The sequence below is a fragment of the Eumetopias jubatus genome, unplaced genomic scaffold, assembly GCF_037043125.1.
Source record: "Eumetopias jubatus isolate StellerSeaLion01/CBP00866 unplaced genomic scaffold, mEumJub1_p1.0 scaffold_9, whole genome shotgun sequence".
Taxonomy (NCBI): Eukaryota; Metazoa; Chordata; class Mammalia; order Carnivora; family Otariidae; genus Eumetopias; species Eumetopias jubatus.
This window is the reverse complement of record NW_028274815.1, coordinates 116,649,244-116,672,376: the sequence shown is the minus strand read 5'-3', so window position 1 is coordinate 116,672,376 and position 23,133 is coordinate 116,649,244. Positions and strand designations below refer to the sequence as shown.

At 39.3% G+C, this 23,133-nt stretch overlaps 1 protein-coding gene across 11 annotated transcripts in view; it reads left to right on the top strand.

Annotated features, from left to right (window-relative positions):
* The window catches only part of NCOA6 (nuclear receptor coactivator 6), a 104,141-nt gene that overhangs the window by 60,103 nt on the left and 20,905 nt on the right, over positions 1-23,133 (top strand). For 8 of the 11 annotated variants that reach the window (XM_028118605.1, XM_028118602.1, XM_028118601.1 and 5 more), the window contains 5 exons: positions 2,875-3,003; positions 3,673-4,542; positions 6,568-6,714; positions 16,071-17,187; positions 19,810-19,931. In XM_028118605.1, the coding sequence (XP_027974406.1) occupies positions 2,875-3,003; positions 3,673-4,542; positions 6,568-6,714; positions 16,071-17,187; positions 19,810-19,931 (2,385 nt within the window). The remainder of the gene's footprint in view (positions 1-2,874; positions 3,004-3,672; positions 4,543-6,567; positions 6,715-16,070; positions 17,188-19,809; positions 19,932-23,133) is intronic. The other 3 variants (XM_028118609.1, XM_028118608.1, XM_028118607.1) reach the window with 3 other exon arrangements.

The window sequence follows — 23,133 nt, the reverse complement described above, 5'->3', positions numbered from 1 at the left end:
ATGGCATAGGAAAACACCATAGGAAAAGAAGGGGTAAAAAGCAGAGGTATCATAAAAAAAAAAGAAGGGGTATCATAAAATGATAAAATGAATCAAAATATATCAGCAATTAATAGTAAAGGTAAATGTATTGTGAACACTGATAAAGAGTGATTCATCAGATTGAATAATCTCAGATTTAGTTATGTGCTCTTACAGGAAACACATAAAACATAAGGATTTGGCTCATAGTTAAAAGGATGGAATAAAAGATAATCCTGGTGAATATTAACCAAGAAAAGGTATATAACAATATTTTTATCAGATAAAACAGACTAAGATAAAAAGCATTACTGAGGATAAATAGGGCCACTTTTTGATGTAAAAGGAAATATTCATCAGGGAGCTAAACTTTTATTACATACTTAATAATCTAGCCTCAAAATATGTGAGGCAAAAGTGGAACAGGATTATATGGAGATATCACATCTTAGGGGACATATTAACACATCTGTGTTAGTAATTGATGTATTGAGCTTATTTTGAAAATTAGTAAGGATAATGCTTGAATAACATAAGTAAAATAGTTTGATAATAATGGAGGTACATAGAAACCATGCACTAATAAATCAAAAATCTTTAATCTTTTCAAGCATAAATGGAACATTTATACAAATTCACTGTATTTTTCTAAAATCAAGTTTCAGTAAATAACAAGATATTGGTATCACACAGATCATGTTCTCTGACCACAGTACAATTAAATCATGGCAAACAATCAAAAAAAAACAGCTAACCAAAATATCCTGTATTTTTAGAAAATTTAAAATACGTTCTGAATATCCCTGATTTTTTTTATAAGATTTTATTTATTTATTTGACAGAGAGAGACACAGTGAGAGAGGGAACACAAGCAGGGGGAGAGGGAGAGGGAGAAGCAGGCTTCCCACCGAGCAGGGAGCTTGATATGGGGCTCGATCCCAGGACCCCGGCATCATGACCTGAGCCAAAGGCAGATGCTTAACGAATGAGCCACCCAGGTGCCCCTATCCCTGATGTTTTAAAAAGCAATCATGATGGACAGCAAAAAATATTTAAAATGGAATAATGAAAATTGTATGTACCGAAATTTGTGAGATGTAGCCAATACAGCACATGGAAGAAAATTTAAGCCCTCAGATAACTGTGTCAGAGCAGAACATGAACTGAAAATTAAGAAGCTAAATATCTGACCTAAGAATTGAGAAAAAGAATAGCAGAGTAATAATAATTTAGGAGGAAGGAAGTAATAAAGATAAGAGCAGAGATAAGTATTAAAAAAACAAAATGGAACAAAGTAGCAAAACCAAAGATGTTTCTTTGAAAAAACAAAACTGATGAATACGGTAAAACAGAAAAAGAGAAGACATAAGCAATGTAAAGAAGGAAAAAAGTGTGTACTTCAAAAGGGTGAATTTTATAATATATTAATTATATCTAAAAAAATGGGAAAAAGTTGTGAATAACTTCATGCTAATCTTAAAGCTTCATCAAATTAACATTTTTCTTGAAAATATAATTTAACCAAAACTGATTTAAGGAAACTTGAAAAATCTGTAACTATTTAAGAAATTGAAATAATTAAAAATTTGTATCCCTATGAATCAATTCGTATAACTCACAGGCCCAGATAGTTTTCCAGGTGAGTTTACTAAACATTTAAAGAACAGGGGCGCCTGGGTGGCCCAGTTGTTAAGCGTCTGCCTTCGGCTCAGGTCATGATCCCAGGGTCCTGGGATCGAGCCCTGCACCAGGCTCCCTGCTCAGCGGGAAGCCTGCTTCTCCCTCTCCCACTCCCCCTGCTTGTGTTCCCTCTCTCGCTGTGTCTCTCTCTGTCAAATAAATAAATAAATAAAATCTTTAAAAAAAAAAGAATTTAAAGAACAGATACAGATATTCTTCCAGAGCATAGACAAAGAAGAAAGAAGCTTTCCAGCTCTTTTTTGAAGTTATTTTAATCTTGATGCCAAAAATCAAAGAGACATGAAGAGAGGATAATATATTTTCACTTATTAATATGGATACTAAATCCTAAAAGTCTAATAGTATCAGAAATTGGAAAGATGTGGAACAAGAGTAGTTCTCAAACTGCTAGTTGGAATATAAATGGGCATAATGACTTTCTTTTTCCACTTTTTTTTTTTTTAAGTTTATTTAAGAAATCTCTACACCCACCCCGTGGGGCTTGAACTCACAACCCCGAGATCTAGAATTTCACACTCTTCCCACTGAGCCAACCAGGCACCCCTGGCATAACCACTTTTGAGAACAGTTTGCCAATATCTAGTAAAATGGAAGAAGCTTTTTTACTTGAAACCTAGGAATTCTAAGTATATAGTCTAAAGACATGTCCAGAAGAATACATAACATTGCAAAATTGTTAAGAATGAAAATTGGGGCAGGGGGTGGGAGAACCTTAACTGTTCATTAGCAGAGTGAATGTATGGGTTCCATAAAATGGATCACCATTATAGCAGTCAAGATGGATGGATCTCAAAAGGTAATATTAAGTGAAAAAGGAAACTGAAGACAGAGTATGATGCCACTTATACAAAGATTAAAAGCATACCAAAAATGCTATGCGGTTTACCTACATATGTGATAAAGATAAACAAACATGCACGGAACTATTAATCCCAATTATAAGGTAAGAGAGGGAGTGGAATGAGATTGGGAAGGAGTAGGAGGCTTCTGCTGTATCTACATATGTATCTGAAGGGAATGGGGCAAAATGTTAACAAGGTAGATGATTGGTACAGAAATTTTCCATATCTTTTTATATTCTTGAAATATTTTATTTAAAAACAAATGTACCAGTTCCAGTACTCTATTCTAGGGATTTTCTTTTTCCTTTAGGACTAATAAGGATGACCAGCCCTGCCACAGTTATGATACCCCAGAGTGTAAATGTGTCATCTTCCTTGATGGCACCAGGCCCCAATTCAGAGCTGCAGCCCAGGACTCCTCGCCCTGCTTCTCAGTCAGGTAATGGCCTCTCCAATCTTTGTGGCTTGAAGAGGCTGGAACTCTTTGCAGAGTTTTCATTACAAAATTCATCTGTCTCTGGTATCAATTCCTAACTGCCCAACTTAAATGCCACCTTCTTTACAAAATCTTCCCTATTTCTTCAAGCTAAAAGTCAGCATTTCCTTCTCAGAACTTCTCATTCTCTTATCAGTTATAACCTAACATTCCTAAAAATGCTTTCCTTTGGCTACATACTTCATGGCAGAGAATTCTATAATAGGTAAGCGCAGCATGCTTTACCCTCCCTCCTAGAGATTCACAATTAACCTATTGGAGGCACCGAACGTCCTGCAATGAAGAAACCTGTCTAAGCTGGTTAGGTTCAGTTGTTTTCCAAACCTAATTGACTATGTTTAATTTTGTTTTCTTATAATGCTAATGAACATAGTTCTCCAGGATACGCTTTGGAAAATACTGCTCTCCACATTTTATGTTTGGCTCTTCTATCCACTTTTGAACCATAAGCTCTTTCTAGACAACACTCATCTTTCTGTCATCTTGGCATGTTGCTTTGCATATAGAAGGTGCTCACAAACATCTCATTGAAGGTGCCAGGAGATTTACTACTGCTAATAGGATCTAGGTTGCAGTAATTTAATTATTGCTTTGTTAACTGTCTTTAAACAGATGCAATGGATCCACTCCTCTCTGGGCTCCATATACAGCCGCAGAATCACCCCTCAGGATCTTTAGCTCCCCCGCACCACCCAATGCAGCCTGTGCCCGTGAACAGACAGATGAACCCAGCTAACTTTCCCCAGCTGCAGCCGCAGCAGCAGCAGCAGCAGCCGCAGCAGCAGCAGCAACAGCAGCCACAGCAGCAGCAGCTACAGGCAAGACCCCCACAGCAGCAGCAGCAGCAGCCACAGGGAATTCGACCCCAGTTCACTGCCCCAACTCAGGTGCCTGTTCCTCCAGGCTGGAACCAGCTGCCTTCTGGAGCCCTTCAGCCTCCTCCAGCCCAGGGTTCTCTGGGCACAATGACTGCAAGCCAAGGGTGGAAGAAGGCTCCCTTGCCTGGCCCAATGCAACAGCAACTCCAGGCAAGACCATCCTTAGCCACGGTACAGACACCTTCCCACCCTCCCCCTCCATATCCCTTTGGCAGCCAGCAAGCCTCACAAGCCCATACAAACTTTCCTCAGATGAGCAACCCAGGCCAGTTCACAGCTCCTCAGATGAAGAGCTTGCAGGGAGGGCCCTCCAGGGTCCCAACCCCCCTGCAGCAGCCCCACCTCACCAACAAGTCTCCTGCCTCCTCACCCTCCTCCTTCCAGCAGGGATCCCCTGCATCCTCCCCAACGGTTAACCAAACTCAGCAGCAGATGGGACCAAGGCCACCTCAAAATAACCCACTTCCCCAGGGATTTCAGCAGCCCGTCAGCTCTCCCGGTCGGAATCCTATGGTTCAACAGGGAAATGTGCCACCTAACTTCATGGTGATGCAGCAGCAACCACCAAACCAGGGGCCACAGAGTTTACATCCAGGCCTAGGAGGTGAGGAACACTGAAGCTATTTGTGTTGGTAAACTTGAGATAGATCTTAGTAGAACTTCAATATTTAGAGTTAATGGAGGGAGGATGTAATTATTTGGCTTTGTGGATATAGTGGTGACACTTAACTTAGTTAACTTGATACATTATGCAGCATCTTACTGGTTACATTTAAGCTAGCCCTCTGGATAAAAATGCAGGTAACTACATACAATATAGAGATTTCCATTTTGTTTTTCAAATTATTTTTGCTTGATCTTGGACTAGTAAATTAAGATGTCCAGAAGAAACATGCATTGTATTAACTTAAACTGCTCAACTGTTGGAAAGAAAAAAAAAAGATTATGCAGTAGAGCAAAAATGAAAAAAATACAGGGTCTTTTGGGGAAAAGTCCCTTCAACTTTCCAATTTTGATAATCTTAATAAAGTAGTAAGCATGGTATTTGTTAAATTTGATTAAAGTGTTAAAGGGGATTAAGTTCAGAAATCATTGACTTTTATAGTTTTATAATGCCAATGCCTGCTCCTTAGAGAGGGAGTTCCACCAGTTATACCTAAAGGAGATTTATTTATTTATTTTGTAAGGTGCCTCTTGTATGAAGAAAAAGCAATGGAGCTTAATGTGTGAGAGGTAAAACGATTACAGTAAAACTTATCCATCTCCATGTTTATTATTTATTCTTATTAATCATTGATCTAGTGCACATGAATGTGCTTGGAGCTTTTCAGTAAGGTATAGAGAGTGTCAGTAATACTGTCATCTGATAAACATGTCCCCACCAAAAGACACCCATTGCCTACCCAGAAAAAAACCCTTGCATCTTTAGTGCAACATAGCAAAGGCATGTTCTCATGGTTTCTGGTGAAATTAAGTTGCTCATCAGTCTTTTCACTCTCTTGTAATTAATTTTGCTGACTTGCAGGCTATGATATTTGAATCCTAAGAAGGTTTTAGAAAATGCAAGAATGTTTCAGCTCCAAACTTCACTGTTCTGGGCATCTAGCCCTGGATCAGTGGAAGCTGGGTAGTCCTTCCTGCAAATGTGATTACTGATTTAATTACAGTGGAAGCATGCAAATGGGGACTTGTCACTGCTAAAGAAAGGACAAATGCATATTTGTCTACAAAGTGTTTTTCAGGACATTGAAATTTGGTCCTTAAAAATAAGTGGATGAATACAAATTTTTTAAGTGAGTTTAGGTCTTGATGCTTTCATAGAGCAGATGATGTGCTCACCTAGGTGATCTGGCCACATCAAGGCCTATGTTATAAACAATGAGTGGGTTCTGAGATCCTCCTCCTTACAGATCTGTTTTCTGAAATTAAACCTTCCTATAAAAGGAAGTAATACCTTCATAAGATTCCATTAGAGCATGGCTTTTGGTACCATAGCTGTCGGAATTACAGCAAACCTTAAAAGGGGAAGGCATGATAATAATTTAATATTGCCTCACTTTGGAGCTCCTATGGATTGTTTCTAATCTCCTGTCTCTTCCCAAGAGATAAGCACAATACTGGGGGAAATTTTCTACAACAGAGATTGTCATCCATTTCCTTCAATGGAAAAAAAAATCACCAATCATTAATATCAGGACCCAGCTCTTTGTTTTATAGTATTTCTGATCAATTTGTTTGAATATGAAAGAATTTAGTATATTCCTTTGGTGCCTGTGTTAAAGTATGTAAAGTTTTGGGGTCTGTTGTATTATAGTGAAAAGTGAGCCCTAAACCTTGCTGTGACGTGGCCTCAGATCACATTTAGGGAGCAGATTGCCATCTCTTCCTTGGCATGTTCTAAGTGTAAATTTTTTAGTATTTCTTTTTCATTTTGACAATGCTCATGTAAGAGATTGTGTTGATTTTTTTAACCATCTTTCCCAACCTTATTATTAAAGATCTTACCAGTGTGACAGAGAGAGCTAAGCCAGTGGAGACTTCATGCAGCTCATCCTTCCTTATTCATTCCACATCTAAGCAAGAGTATAAATTTGCTAGGTAACTGCCTTACTCATTGTTTTCTATTAAGGAATGCCTAAACGCCTCCCACCTGGCTTCTCAGCAGGACAGGCCAATCCGAACTTTATGCAAGGTCAGGTGCCTTCGACCACAGCAACCACCCCTGGGAATTCAGGAGCCCCTCAGCTGCAAGCAAATCAGAATGTCCAGCATGCAGGTTTGTTTTCTGTGCTTTATTCAGCCAGCATTTATTGAACATTGTGTGCTAGATACCATGATAGACAATAAAAATATACAGATAAATATAAGTCCTGGTCCTTCCCCTTAATCTCAAACCAAAATTATTCTTTCAGGGCAATAACTGATACCGCAAATGTAGATACAGTGTCTTGGGATCCTAAAAACACCTAAGGAAAGAAAATGAAACTTGAGTTTGAGCAGGGATCAGCATTTATTTTTTCCTGTAAAGGACTCCAGATAGTAAATATTTTAGGCTTTGCAGATTATATGGTCTCTATTGCAACTACTTAACTCTGCTGTCATAGTACAAAAGTAGCCATAAACAGTAGGACAGATGAGCATGGCAGTGTTCCAAACACTGTTTGTTTAGAAACTGGCTGTTGATTTGGCCCATGGGCCATAGTTTGCCAGCTCCCGAGTTAATAAAAGGGCAAAAGACATTTCTGGAAAGGAAGCTATAGGTACAGAAGCACAGAGGCACATGGCATTTTGGGGAAACTGCAACTTTTTAAATCTCTCTATAGTACACATTAGCTTTGTTTATGCAGAATGTTTAAATTCTAGTTTACAATGTGGTGTTTGAAGACCAGACTTCAATCAGTATAGATTTAATGCCAACAGTGTATTGTATATAAGAAATTTTGGAGAAGAAATAGGATGGAGCAGAATGGCTAGAAAGAATTTATAAAGCAGTGTTATATATGCCCAGACTTTGTGTTCCTTGTTACTTAGGTACCACATGACTAATCTTATCCTTTCTCATTTAGGCAGTTTGGACTGAAGTAGCACAATTAGTTTCTGTGGAGAACTCCCCATCCCCACTTGGAGTTAATTTAGTTATGTGGTTGCAGCTTTAATTGTGAATCACTAAAGAACAAGAAAGTTCTAACTACCTCTTAAAGGGTGAGAGAAGAGTAGAGCAAACCACTTGGCTTTCCCCATCTGCTAATGCAAAACTGCATTCCTGAGTTTTGTGAATTCATGAGTTTTGTAGAAGTTATAAAACAGTGATAAAATCATTCATAATTCTTCCACCCAAGCACCAGCTATTTCTTTTTATGTGGTGCCTTCCACATGCACATATTGTTTAGATTTCCCCATTTATCCTAAGATAGTTCTACTCTTGTCTCTCATTTTCTGTTCTCTTACCCTACTTTATTTCTCTTGTGAGCTTTTACTTTTTATTTTTCTTTTATTATGTTATGTTAATCACCATACATTACATCATTAGTTTTTGATGTAGTGTTCCATGATTCATTGTTTGTGTATAACACCCAGTGCTCCATTCAATATGTGCCCTCTTTAATACCCATCACCAGGCTAACCCATCCCCCCACCCCCCTCCCCTCTAGAACCCTCAGTTTGTTTCTCAGAGTCCATCGTCTCTCATGGTTCGTCTCCCCCTCCGATTCCCCCCCCTTCATTTTTCCCTTCCTACTATCTTCTTCTTTTTTTTTTAACATATAATGTATTATTTGTTTCAGAGGTACAAATCTGTGATTCATCAGTCTTACACAGTTCATAGTGCTCACCATAGCACATACCCTCCCCAATGTCTCTCACCCAGCCACCCCATCCCTCCCACCCCCACCACTCCAGCAACCCTCAGTTTGTTACCGGAGATTAAGAATTCCTCATATCAGTGAGATCATATGATATGTATCTTTCTCTGATTGACTTATTTCACTTAGCATAAATAATACCCTCTAGTTCCATCCACGTTGTTGGAAATGGCAAGATTTCGTGTTTTTTTTGATGACTGCATAATATTCCAGTGTGTGTGTGTGTGTGTGTGTGTGTGTGTGTGTGTGTGTGTGTGTGTGTGTGTACACCACATCTTCTTTATCCATTGATCTGTTGATGGACATCTTGGCTCTTTCCATAGTTTGGCTATTGTGGACATTGCTGCTGTAAACATTGGGGTACATGTACCCCTTCGGATCACTACATTTGTATCTTTGGGGTAAATACCCAGTAGTGCAATTGCTGGGTCATACGGTAGCTCTATTTTCAACTTTTTGAGGAACCTCCATACTGTTTTCCGGAGTGGCTGCACCAGTTTGCATTCCCAACAACAGTGTAGGAGGGTTCCCCTTTCTCCGCATCCTTGCCAACATCTGTCATTTCCTGACTTGTTAATTTTAGCCATTCTGACTGGTGTGAGGTGGTATCTCATTGAGGTTTTGATTTGGATTTCCCTGATGGCAAGCAATGTTGAGCACTTTTCCATGTGTCTGTTAGCCATTTGGATGTCTTCTTTGGAAAAATGTCTGTTCATGTCTTCTGCCCATTTCTTGATTGGATCACTTGTTCTTTGGGTGTTGAGTTTGATAAGTTCTTTGTAGATTTTGGATACTAGCCCTTTATCTGATACGTCATTTGCAAATATCTTCTCCCATTCTGTCAGTTGTCTTTGGTTTTGTTGACTGTTTTCTTTACTGTGCAAAAGCTTTTTATCTTGATGAAGTCCCGATAGTTCATTTTTGCCCTTGCTTCCCTTGCCTTTGGTGATGTTTTAGGAAGAAGTTGCTGTGGCTGAGGTCAAAGAAGTTACTGCCTGTGTTCTCCTCTAGGATTTTGATGGACTCCTGTCTCACATTTAGGTCTTTCATCCCTTTTGAGTCTATTTTTGTGTGTGGTGTAAGGAAATGGTCCAGTTTCATTCTTCTGCATGTGGCTGTCCAATTTTCCCAACACCATTTGTTGAAGAGACTTTCTTTTTTCCACTGGACATTCTTTCCTGCTTTGTTGAAGATTAGTTGACCATAGAGTTGAGGGTCCATTTCTGGGCTCTCTATTCTGTTCCATTGATCTATGTGTCTGTTTTTATGCCAGTACCATACTGTCTTGATGATGACAGCTTTGTAATAGAGCTTGAAGTTTGGAATTGTGATGCCACTAGCTTTGCTTTTCTTTTTCAACATTCCTCTGGCTATTCGGGGTCTTTTCTGGTTCCATACAACTTTTAGGATTATTTGTTCCATTTCTTTGAAAAAAGTGGATGGTATTTTGATAGGGATTGCATTAAATGTGTAGATTGCTCTAGGTAGCATTGACATCTTCACAATATTTGTTCTTCCAATCGATGAGCATGGAACATTTTTCCATTTCTTTGTGTCTTCCTCAGTCTCTTTCATGAGTATATTATAGTTTTCTGAGTACAGATTCTTTGCCTCTTTGGCTAGATTTATTCCTAGGTATCTTATGGTTTTGGGTGCAGTTGTAAATGGGATCGACTCCTTAATTTCTCTTTCTTCTGTCTTCTTGTTGGTATATAGAAATGCAACTGATGTCGTGCATTCATTTTATATCCTGCCACTTTATTGAATTCCTGTATGAGTTCTAGCAGTTTTGGGGTAGAGTCTTTTGGGTTTTCCACATAAAGTATCATATCATCTGCAAAGAGAGAGAGTTTGACTTCTTCTTTGCCGATTCAGATGCCTTTTATTTCTTTTTGTTGTCTGATTGCTGTGGCTAGGACTTCTAGTACTATGTTGTATAGCAGTGGTGATAGTGGACATCCCTGCCGTTTTCCTGACCTTAAGGGGAAAGCTCTCGGTTTTTCCCCATTGAGAATGATATTTGCTGTGGGTTTTTCATGGATGGCTTTTATGATATTGAGGTATGTACCCTCTATCCCTATACTCTGAAGAGTTTTAATCAAAAAAGGGTGCTGTACTTTGTCAAATGCTTTTTCTGCATCTATTGAGAGGATCGTATGGTTCTTGTTCTTTCTTTAATTAATGTATCACATTGATTGATTTGCAAATGTTGAACCAACCTTGCAGCCCAGGAATAAATCCCACTTGGTCGTGATGAATAATCCTTTTAATGTACTGTTGGATCCTTTTGGCTAGTATTTTGGTGAGAATTTTTGCATCCATGTTCATCAGGGATATTGGTCGTAATTCTTGTTTTTGATGGGGTCTTTGTCTGATTTTGAGATCAGGGTAATGCTGGCCTCATAAAATGAGTTTGGAAGTTTTCCTTCCATTTCTATTTTTTGGAACAGTTTCAGAAGAATAGGTATTAATTCTTTAAATGTTTGGTAGAATTCCCCTGAGAAGCCATCTGGCCCTGGGCTCTTGTTTGTTGGGAGATTTTTGATTACTGCTTCAATTTCCTTAGTGGTTATGGGTCTGTTAGGTTTTCTGTTTCTTCCTGGTTCAGTTTTGGTACTTTATATATCTGTAGGAATGCATCCATTTCTTCCAGATTATCTAATTTGCTGGCATATAGTTGCTCATAATATGTTCTTATAATTGTTTGTATTTCTTTGGTGTTGGTTGTGATCTCTCCTCTTTCATTCATGGTTTTATTTATTTGGCTCATTTTTCTTTTTGATAAGTCTGGCCAGGGGTTTATCAATCTTATTAATTCTTTCAAAGAACCAGCTCCTAGTTTCATTGATCTGTTCTGCTGTTCTTTTGGTTTCTATTTCATTGATTTCTTCTCTGATCTTTACTATTTCTCTTCTCCTGCTGGGTGTAGGCTTTATTTGCTGTTCTTTCTCCAGCTCCTTTAGGTGTAGGGTTAGGTTGTGTATTTGAGACCTTTCTTGTTTCTTGAGAAAGGCTTGTATTGCTATATACTTTCCTCTTAGGATCACCTTTGCTGCATCCCAAAGATTTTGAACAGTTGTGTTTTCATTTTCATTTGTTTCCATGAATTTTTTTAATTCTTTAATTTCCTGGTGGACCCATTCATTCTTTAGTAGGATGCTCTTTAGCCTCCATGTATTTGAGTTCTTTCCAACTTTCCTCTTGTGATTGAGTTCTAGTTTCAAAGCATTGTGGTCCGAAAATATGCAGGGAATGATCCCAGTCTTTTGGTACCGGTTGAGACCTGATTTGTGACCTAGGATGTGATCTATTCTGGAGAATGTTCCATGGGCACTAGAGAAGAATGTGTATTCCGTTGCTGCTTTTGGTACCGGTTGAGACCTGATTTGTGACCTAGGATGTGATCTATTCTGGAGAATGTTCCATGGGCACTAGAGAAGAATGTGTATTCCGTTGCTTCTGAATGTTTGTGAATGTTCTGAATACATTTGTGAAGTCCATTTGGTCCAGTGTGTCATTTAAAGTCTTTATTTCCTTGTTGATCTTTTGCTTAGATGATCTGTCCATTTCAATGAGGGGGTGTTAAAGTCCCCTACTATTATTATATTGTTGTTGATGTGTTTCTTTGATTTTGTTATTAATTGGCTTATATAATTGGCTGTTTCCATGTTAGGGGCATAGATATTTACAATTGTTAGATCTTCTTGTTGGATAGACTCTTCAAGTATGATATAGTGCCCTTCTTCATCTCTTATTATAGTCTTTGGTTTAAAATCTAATTTGTCTGATATAAGGATTGCCACCCCTGCATTCTTTTGATGTCCATTAGCATAGTAAATGGTTTTCCACCCCCTCACTTTCAATCTGGAGGTGTCATTGGGTCTAAAATGAGTCTCTTGCAGACAGCATATCGATGGGTCTTGTTTTTTTTATCCAATCTGATACACTGTGTCTTTTGATTGGGGCATTTAGCCCATTTACTAAATTCAGGGTAACTATTGAAAGATATGAATTTAGTGCCACTGTATTGCCTGTAAGGTGACTGTTACTGTATATCATCCTTTTTGGTCTATGTTACTTTTAGGCTCTCTCTTTGCTTAGAGACCCCTTTCAGTATTTATTGTCAGACTGGTTTCGTGTTTGCAAATTCTTAGTTTTTGTTTGTCCTGGAAGCTTTTTATCTCTCCTTCTATTTTCAGTGACAGCCTAGCTGGATATAGTATTCTTGGCTGCATATTTTTCTTGATTAGTGCTCTGAATATATCATGCCAGTCCTTTCTGGCCTGCCAGGTCTCTGGATAGGTCTGCTGCCAATCTAATGTTTCTACCATTGTAGGTTACAGACCTTTTGTCCCAAGCTGCTTTCAGGATTTTCTCTTTGCCTCTGAGACTTGTAAGTTTTACTATTAGATGTCAGGGTGTTGACCTATTTTTGTTGATTTTGAGGGAGGTTCTCTGTGCCTCCTGGATTTTGATGCCTGTTTTTCTTCCCCAAATTAGGGAAGTTCTCTGCTGTAATTTGCTCCAGTATGTCTTCTGCCCCTCTCTCTCTTCTTCTTCTGGGATCCCAATTATTCTAATATTGTTTTGTCGTACGGTATCGCTTACCTCTCGAATTCTGCCCTCGTGATCCAGTAGTTACCTCTTTTTCTCAGCTTCTTTATTCTCCATCATTTGGTCTTCTATATCACTAATTCTCTCTTCTGCCTCATTTATCCTAGCAGTTAGAGCCTCCATTTTTTTTTTTTGAGATTTTTATTTATTTATTTATTTGACAGAGAGAGATACAGCAAGAGAGGGAACACAAGCACGGGGGAGTGGGAGAGGGAGAAGCAGGCTTCCTGCCGAGCAGGGAACCCAATGTGGGGCCCAATCCCAGGACCCCGGGATCATGATTGGATCGGATCAAGCCAAAGGCAGACGCTTAACGACTAAGCCACCCAGGTGCCCCGAGCCTCCATTTTTTATTGCACCTCATTAATAGCCTTTTTGATTTTGACCTGGTTAGATTTTAGTTCTTTTATTTCTCCAGAGAGGGTTTCTCTAGATCTTCCATGCTTTTTTCAAGCCCAGGTGGTATCTTTATAATCATCATTCTGAACTCTAGTTCCGACCTCTTTCTAATGTCCGTATTGATTAGGTCCCTGGCAGTCGGTACTGCCTCTTGTTCTTTTTTTTGAGGTGAATTTTTCCTTCTTGTCATTTTGTCCAGAGGAGAATAGATGCATGAGAGAACAAAATGCTAATAGCAAGGTAACAACAACCCCAGAAAAATACACACTAAACAAATCAGAAGAGACCTTCCAGAAAGTGGTCGCTTTTCTGTTCAGAGTTGCTGCTATTCCTTTCTTCGACTTCCTGTTGAGTTCGTAGGTGTTCAGAATGGTTTGATACCTATGTAGCTGAATTCCTGGTACCAGACAAAATTTAGGTCTCCTACTCCTCCGCCATCTTGCTCCTCCTCCCCACCCCCGAGCTTTTACTTCTAACCGAAAAAATGCTTGTCTGTGTTATTGTCTCTTGCCAACTCCAAAGAATCAGGGATTTGGTCTGTCTTGTTTATTTGATATTACCTTAGCACCAAAAGTGTCTTGTACATATTAGGTACTCAATAAATAATTTTTTTTAAGATTTTATTTATTTATTTGACAGCAACACAGCAAGAGAGGGAACACAAGCAGGGGCAGTGGTAGAAGCAGGCTTCCTGCAGAGCAGGGAGCCCAATGCGGGGCTTGATCCCAGGACCCTGGGATCATGACCCGAGCCAAAGGCAGATACTTAACGACTGAGCCACCCAGGCTCAGTCCCTCGATAAATAATTACTGATCAAATGACTATACACTGGTATATTCAGTGTGTATAGTATATGCAGTGGTCGTGGAGTTCAAGTTAAGAGTTTATAAGCTAGGGGCACTTGGGTGGCTCAGTCAGTTGAGCATCCAATTCTTTATTTCACTTGCATCATGGGATCGAGCCCCTTGCTGGGCATGGAGCCTGCTTGGGATTCTCTCCCTCTCTCTGCCCCATCCCCCATTTTGTCTCTCAAAAAAATAAAAATAAAAATCTTTTTTAAAAAGTTTATAAGGGTAGTTTAAAAAATCTTCCTTGGGATTCAGAAAAACTCTGGATAGTGTGAACAAGGGATAGTTTGTCCCCTGTCTCCCTGGCTGGAGTATGGACTGGTCTTATAACTTCATTATGGCTTCCACTTTCTAGTCCTCACTTAAAAATGACAAAAGATAAAATCATCTAGAGGGTTATTCAGTAGAAAGGGGGATATAATGCAAGAAACTACAGGAAAATCCCAAAGACCCATCAGTAAGTAAACACTGCAGCAAGCTGGCAGTGTCCTTGTCTAAATTAGAAATAACCAAGAAGACTAAGACATGTCCCATGTGATCCACCAGGGACTGCCACAGGGGAGGGTCAGTGAAGTTTTAACATCCCTTGTTAACTGTTCTCTGTCCGCAGCTTCTGGGTTGTTTGTCAGTTGTGTCCCACCAGAGGCTCAGCTTCCAGATCAGGATTAAATAATTTTTAGCTGGGGCACCTGGGTGGCTCAGTTGGTTAAGCATCTGCCTTCACCTCGGGTCATGATCTTAGGGTACTGGGATTGAGCCCCACATCGGGCTCCCTGCTCAGCGGGAGCCTGCTTCTCCCTCTCCCACCCCCCCCCGCTTGTGTTCCCTCTCTTGCTGTGTCTCTCTCTGTCAAATAAATAAATAAAAATCTTACCAAAAAAAAGATTTTATTTATTTGAAAGAGAGAGAGAGAGAGACTGAGAGAGCAGGAGTGGGGAGGAGAGGGAGAAGCAGGCTCCCCCTGAGCAGGGAGCCCGATGCGGGGCTCGATCCCAGGACTCTGGGATCATGACCTGAGCCAAAGGTAGACGCTTAATAACTGAGCCACCCAGGTACCCCTAAATAAATAAAATCTTTAAAAATAATCATTTTTACCACATCGGGGCAGAGAAGATCTGTCCTCAGGAAGTATTTAGTGTTCTTTCTTTTCATGTGCAGCATCCAGGTACCACACACATAATCTGTGAGAGTCATTCATTTTCCAGGAAGCATTTTTAAAATGTCTTATCAACATTGTCAAGATTTTCCTAAGAGATTGCATCACATTCGTTGTTTCCTGGACTCATCTAAAGCAGAGCTTATTTCACTAGCCTACAGTGCTTTTCATTAACTTTTTTCACCTTAAAGTAGCTACATATCATTTTTAAATAGATGCTGCCTTTCTCTTTAATCTGAAACAAAGTAAACTACTGATCTTCAAAATGTTATCTTTAAGGTACCAAATAGAAGTAAAGAAACAATTTCCCCTTCTTTCCTCTGGTCATTGAGAATGTAAACAATCATTCCCTAGTCATAGCTCCATACTTAGAAAAGCTACAGAAGCCTGGATGGCTCACTTGGTTGAGCATCCAACTCTTGATTACAGCTTAGGTCACGATCTCAGGGTCCTGGGATCGAGGCCCACATCAGGTTCCACGCTCAGCAGGGAGTCTGCTTGAGATTCTCTCTCCCTCTCTCTCTGCCCCTCCCTCCCTCTCTCTCTCCCTAAAATAAATAAATCTCACTCACTATATTAAAAAAGAAAGAAAGAAAAGAAAAGCCACAGAAAATATGTCAAGCACAGCATATTTGTTTTTGTTGGTCAGTGGACATGTGGGTGATGGGTGTTTTTCCAATTAATTTGAGTATCTTAGTATCAATAATATAAGACTATTTCTTTCTGAAACTGTCCTTTCTTTTTCCTTTTTTAGGTGGTCAAGGAGCTGGTCCTCCTCAAAACCAGATGCAGGTGTCCCACGGGCCACCAAATATGATGCAGCCCAGCCTCATGGGAATTCATGGCAACATGAACAGCCAGCAGGCTGGTAGTTCTGGGGTTCCTCAGGTGAACCTGGGCAACATGCAAGGCCAGCCTCAGCAGGGCCCACCATCTCAGCTGATGAGCATGCACCAGCAGATTGTGCCCTCCCAGGGCCAGATGGTCCAGCAACAAGGAACCTTGAACCCTCAGAACCCTATGATCCTTTCAAGGGCCCAGCTTATGCCTCAGGGCCAGATGATGGTGAACCCTCAAAGCCAAAATCTTGGGCCCTCGCCCCAAAGGATGACCCCACCCAAGCAGATTCTTCCCCAGCAGGGCCCACAAATGATGGCACCACATAACCAGATGATGGGGCCTCAGGGGCAAGTTTTACTCCAACAGAACCCAATGATAGAGCAGATAATGACCAATCAGATGCAGGGGAATAAGCAACAGTTTAACACTCAGAACCAATCCAATGTCATGCCGGGACCAGCACAGATAATGAGGGGACCAACTCCAAACATGCAAGGAAACATGGTGCAGTTTACGGGACAAATATCAGGACAGATGCTGCCACAGCAAGGGCCCGTGAACAACAGTCCGTCTCAGGTTATGGGGATTCAGGGGCAGGTCTTGCGACCACCAGGGCCCAGCCCACACATGGCCCAGCAGCATGGTGATCCTGCTACTACAGCAAACAATGATGTCAGTTTGTCTCAGATGATGCCTGATGTTAGCATGCAACAAAGCAACATGGTTCCCCCCCACGTGCAGGCCATGCAGGGAAACAGTGCCTCGGGAAACCACTTCTCAGGCCATGGGATGCCTTTCAGTGCACCTTTCAGTGGAGCACCCAATGGAAATCAGATGTCCTGTGGTCAGAATCCAGGCTTCCCAGTCAATAAGGATGTCACACTAACAAGCCCATTGTTGGTCAACTTATTGCAGAGTGACATCTCTGCGGGCCATTTTGGGGTAAACAATAAGCAAAATAATACCAACGCAAATAAACCGAAGAAGAAGAAACCCCCTCGGAAGAAGAAAAATAGTCAGCAAGATCTAAAGTAGGTTGTGGTAGTTTCACCTCAAATTTTATTTATTTCTATGTGGACAACTTTTTTTGTTGGAAAATTTTAAGCATATATAAAATTAGAACAGTATGAAATCCCTGTGCTTCAACAACTATCAATTCAGTCTATCTTGCCTTCATCTCCCCATTACTTTTTTGATTATTTTAAAGCAAATTGACTAAATATTTCAGTTCTATGTATCTCTGAAAGATAAAAATGGTTGGTTTTTTTTTTATGAACACACAGTATCATTAACATGTAGAAAAACTCACTGCCTTCATATTCTCACATATTCAAACAATGTTCAAATTTCTCTAATTACCTTAATTCTTTTTTTATAGTTTGTTCATATAAGGATTCAGACAAGGTTTATACATTGCAGTTGATATATGTCTCTTAGGTCTGTAGTCTCAGGGGGACTGTGGCACATAGAAACTGAAAAGTAGCCAGTGCTGCCACATTGCACCTCCACAAAGCACTTCAGGCTATTAGTGGCTGTTGGGGGAGCCAGAAAGGCCAAGTGTGTTTTAGAGATGAAAACAATTTATGGAGATTCCTTGCTGTCTCAAATAGAAATAGATTTTTGGGGGTGCCTGGGTGGCTCAGTTGGTTAAGCATCCGACTCTTAATGTCAGCTCAGGTCTTGATCTCAGGGTCGTGAGTTCAAGCTCCATGTTGGGCTCTGTGCTGGCATGGAGCCTACTGTAAAAAAAAGAAAAAAATAGTTTTTTATACAAATGCCTTTCCTGTGAAGGCTCTCCATTTTGTTTTTGTTTTTTTTTTAAAAAAGGCTTTCCATCATCCCTAGATGCTTAAAACCTCACTTTAGGTTCGTTGGACCTTTTAAATCAGTTACCCTTTAAGTAAAGGTTCTCCAGGTGAGTTCTTTTGCACTTCCTTCCTTTTGCAGGAAGGAAAATTAATTTATATGTCATGTCTTGAAGCTAAGTGTTAATAATCATATTTTTGGCTTTGATAAAATGTTTCCAGAAGGAGTATTGATTAACTGGATTTTCTGCCTTTAATCATAAAATTGGAATTCAGGGACATTTGTTATTAGGGCATAGTGACTAATGAATGTAAAATGGGTTAATCAAAACAAATTGCTAGAACTGTAGAATAGGAGAGTTTTAGTTAACCATAAATGTTCAAAATAAAAGCTACTGTCTCCATGCCTTCCCACAATATTTCTTTGATTGTACTCTAATATTATACCATACTCACTTGCTGCTTCTTGAATCTTAAAAAAGTCTATAACTGTATATTAACAAACAGTATTTTCCTGAATTCAGACCTAATAAGACCATTAATTATCTGATTTTTCCAGTAGCTCTTTCTAAGTTAAATTCTTTACTGCTATCAACGTGCTATTTATTCCTCCCAGTAGTCTAGGAGTAAAATTGCAAGGTTATTCGGTTGCCATTAGTATGCATTCTTGCTGTCTTCATGAGTCCTGAGGGAGATTGCTTACTTCTTGTGGCTAGAAATTGTGAAAAGGACCTTATATAGCATCAGGGCTTCTAGGAAAGGGAGACAGTATGTCTAATAGGAAGAGCACCTGCTCCTAACTCTTATCAGCAGCTCACTGTGGAACCATGGGCCTCTTACACCTCTCTGGGCCTTTGTTTTCTCATCCATAACATGAGGTGGCTAGACCAGATATCTGAGATTTTTTTTTAGCAGTGCAGTTCCATGAAAGTAAAACCTACAGAATCCTTATAATTTGAAGTGAGAGAGAAGTCATAGAAGGAACAAATTGATATAGGCATCTGGATGTGTTTCAAGTTCTAAATTTCCATGTGCTAGGACTTTTTAAAATGGATTTAAGGTAAGGCTTAGAAACTACACAATATAATGAGATCAAATGCGGTCTAAAAGTGGGTGACCAACATCAGGGCAAAGGGAAACTAAAGGAACAAAGGTGCAGCTAGGAATAAGATTGTAAACCAAATGGATGTGAGCTGCTGGTTCTTTGGAAATTTGGGTATTAGTAATAACATTCTTTTCATTTCTTTTTCCCCCGCTAAAAATTCTAAGCTACAACCAGGTAAAAATGAAAGCATCCCAAAGCCAACGGGGATGTCTGCAAATACTCATTCAGCAGAATTAATTAGCTTTGTTCTAGTATTCTCCATTTTTCTTTATTCTCTGAATACCATTTTTATCAGCCAGCCTACAACCTCTTGCAAGGTGTTGTGAATTATCCACACACAAAAAAAAGAAATAATCTGGACTCCCCGATTGACCTTGATAACTACACCAAAGATAGTGTGGTTTCACAGAAACAGTACTTTATAATGTTGATAGCCCAAACTGTGATCAGGTCTTAAAACATCTAAGGGATGGATGATTAACGTGAAAATCATTATGTCAGAAATTTGTAGAAAGCACTTTGAGTAAATAGCCATACTATTAGATTAAGTAGATTTTATGTAATGAAATTGCTGGATTATTTTTATGCCAAATACCGAATATTTTATCAGACTAGAGAGATGTAAGTAATGATAAGGATGATAATGCAAACAGATTTTAGTTCTTCAGAAATAGGGGAGAGGTTAAGCTAGTTTCATGTATAAACTATGCAACTTACTCTCAAATGTGTAATTTATTTTTTAGTACCCCAGATACTCGCCCAGCTGGGCTGGAAGAGGCCGATCAGCAACCATTGCCAGGAGAACAAGGAATTAACTTGGAGAACTCGGGCCCTAAACTGCCAGAATTTTCAAACCGACCACCAGGTGATAAAATGTTAGCTAAAGATTATATACTTTTCATCATTTATACAGCAGTACAAGGTTTCTTTTCAAGGAAACAGTAGTTTATTTTGTCTCCTAACTAGGCTTCTTTAGAGATAAAGTGTATCTGATATTTGGAAACTTTGCCTTGATATTAAGTAAAAATTTCAAATACAACTTCTGAAGCTTGTGTGTATACGTAGTATATACAGTTGACCCTTAAACAACAGGGGTTTGAACTGCATGGGTCTACTTACATACAAATTTTTTCAATAAATATAGTACTATAAAGGTATTCTCTTATTACTAACATTTTCTTTTCTCTAGCTTACTTTACTGTAAGAATACAGTATATAGGGATGCCTGAGTGGCTCCATCGGCTCTCTCTCGGACAAATAAATAAATAAAATATTTTTAAAAAAAGAATACAGTATATAATACATATAACACAAAATACATGTTAATGGACTGTTTATGTTATCAGTAAGGCTTCCAGTCAGCAGGTAGGCTATTAGTATTTAAGTTTTGGAGGAGTCAAAAGTTATATGTGGATTTTCAACTGCATGGGGGGTTGGTGTTCCTAACCCCCACATTGTTCAAGGGTTAACTGTATATATACGGCTTAGATTAGTCTTGCATTATTTTAAGTCCTCAAAAAATCAGACTGAATTGTCAAGTGCCTCTTTATTCTTGTCAGTATCGAGGTTCTAGTTGGCATCAAAATGGAGTAAGATTAAATGGAAAAATGTTCTCACTCTAATCCTGCTTGCCTGCCTTTCTTGCAGCCTTTCCTACTAGGGTTGTTTCTCAAAGCAGAGAACAGGGTTTACAGTAAGATTTTTCTATAGCAGTTTTGTTATGAATCTTTAAGCATAAAAACTATATGAGAGTAATAAAAAGATAACTCATGTACCTACCACCCAACTGAATAATAAATAGGATCAGTATTGTTGAAGTCCCCTGTGTTATTCCCCTTTCTGACTATAAAATAATATTATCCTCTAAATGTTGAAAAGAAAAAAGCTTCTAAAATTCCTTTATTCCAACCTAGGTGTTGCAGAAGAACTAAGGCCAGTATCTCTGTACTTGTTACTGTTGGCCTGAGCAATGATTTGTAACCGTATTCCCCTGTGACTCAGTTAAAGACACACAAGCCTGTTATACTCAGGTCACTCTCCCCTGTGTATACAAAAGATTATGTTTTGTTTTTTCTTCACTAGTTATTACACCTTTTTGGCATGTAAATGAGAATGACATTATTTGGGGGATAAACTTTAATCCACCCTTATGTATTTTAAAAGTGAATCAAAAAAAGAAGTAAATACATCATGATGTCAGTATTTTGTGTTATTTATTACAAATTGTTTGGGCACACCACACTTCCAGTCAGTGAGTTGCAGCAGCACAGTTGAGGCGGGGAGGTCACCGGTCTTGACAGGTATATCCAAAAGGCATTATGAATAGGAAGGTACCTTCTTCCCTCAGACACATCTGAATTCTTATGTGAATCCCAGGGGTCCTCACACACATACTGCTTCCTTTCCATAGTTTGTAAACTAGGAACCTATAGGCTGAATTTGACCTATTAGGTGTTTGAATTGTCATGCAGTTTCTTAAACCAAACAAAAACCTGAATTTATATGCCTTTAGACAGAACATCCATTCTGATCAGTTTGGCTCTGTCCACAGGACTACTACTGTCTTATACCACACCACTTCTCTTCTTCACTACTGGTCTGGTGCCTAAAGGCATATGAGCTTGCATCCCTTGATTAACAATAGGGTGTTTGGTTATGTTATAGACACCGTGTGTGCTTTGGCTTTCCTTCTCCACCCTTCTGTCATGGCAACCCTAATCTCTTTTCTTATCATTAGTGCCCTTTGGACTGCCACCTCCAGTTTCTGGAACCTTTATAATAGCCGTGCTGTCAGCTATTACTTTTGAGAGGGTGCTGTATTATCTGTTCTGCTCTCTGGTATTTACTGTGCTGCCTGGTGGGCTGATTTAAAGATAAAAGACATTTGTGTCATAGCCCAACCAAAGTGGACTTCTACAGAAATGACAATTTTAATATGGGAATCTGAGTTAAACCTGTAGAAATGCCACATATTATTGGCTCTATAAATGTAAAGAAGTAACTCGGGCCTAAAATAGAAAAGGATTTTTAAAAAATCTTCAAAACTGAATTCGGCACATTGTACTCAGTGGTGCCATGGAAATCTTTGGCCGGAAGACATTAATTAGCTATGGACCACAGGGTCTGACCCTGTGGATCAGCAGCATTTGTAGCTGCTCTGTGAAAATCTTGAATCATCATTTCTGCCAACTGCCAGAGCCAACTGTTCTTATTCCTGCACCTTTGTAAAACTTTGCTTATGTATTTTTCATGCAACAATGGAATAAATTTAGTTTTTGAAATTGTATCCCAGCTATATCTCCACTTTTTCCCGTGGAACCCCCTTTATTCCTGGTTAATGCTTTTCCTTTCTGCTGATTGCATAAGGCTTTGGTTCTAAAATGCCAAGTAAAGGGGCGCCTGGGTGGCTCAGTTGGTTAAGCAGCTGCCTTCAGCTCAGGTCATGATCCCAGGGTCCTGGGATTGAACCCCGCATCAGGCTCCCTGCTCGACGGGAAACCTGCTTCTCCCTCTCCCACTCCCCCTGCTTGTGTTCCGTCTCTCATTGTCTCTGTCTCTCTGTCAATTAAATAAATAAAATCTTTAAAAAAATAAAATAAAATGCCAAGTAAAATCTTCACAAAAGAAAGAATCATTTGAGCTCTTGCCTTCTGGAAATCTATAAGCCATTGTCCCCCAGATTCTTGTCCGAAATTATTTTTTATTCCTGAGGGCACTGCTTCTGGCTTGCTTATTCTCCCATTGTGGATTCATAGAAAATATTTCTCCAAATAGAGTTTTAATATGTAAGAAAGTAAATGAAATTAATATCCATTAAAAAATCTTCAGTGCCCTCAATTGATTTTCAATGTGTATATCAGCTTCTATGAACTCCTACTATTTATTAAACTGATTTACATCGGAGGGGCAGTTTAATTCAGTTGGGGTCCCCAAAGGATTGAGCCTGAAAGATGCAGCATGGTGTATGGAGCCAGTGGATTGGAGTAATTTTAAATCCCTCTTAAGGAGTTTGAATCCCAGCATCTTATAGTTTACTTCTGTTGAAAGAATAAAAAGGCTGTCTTCGG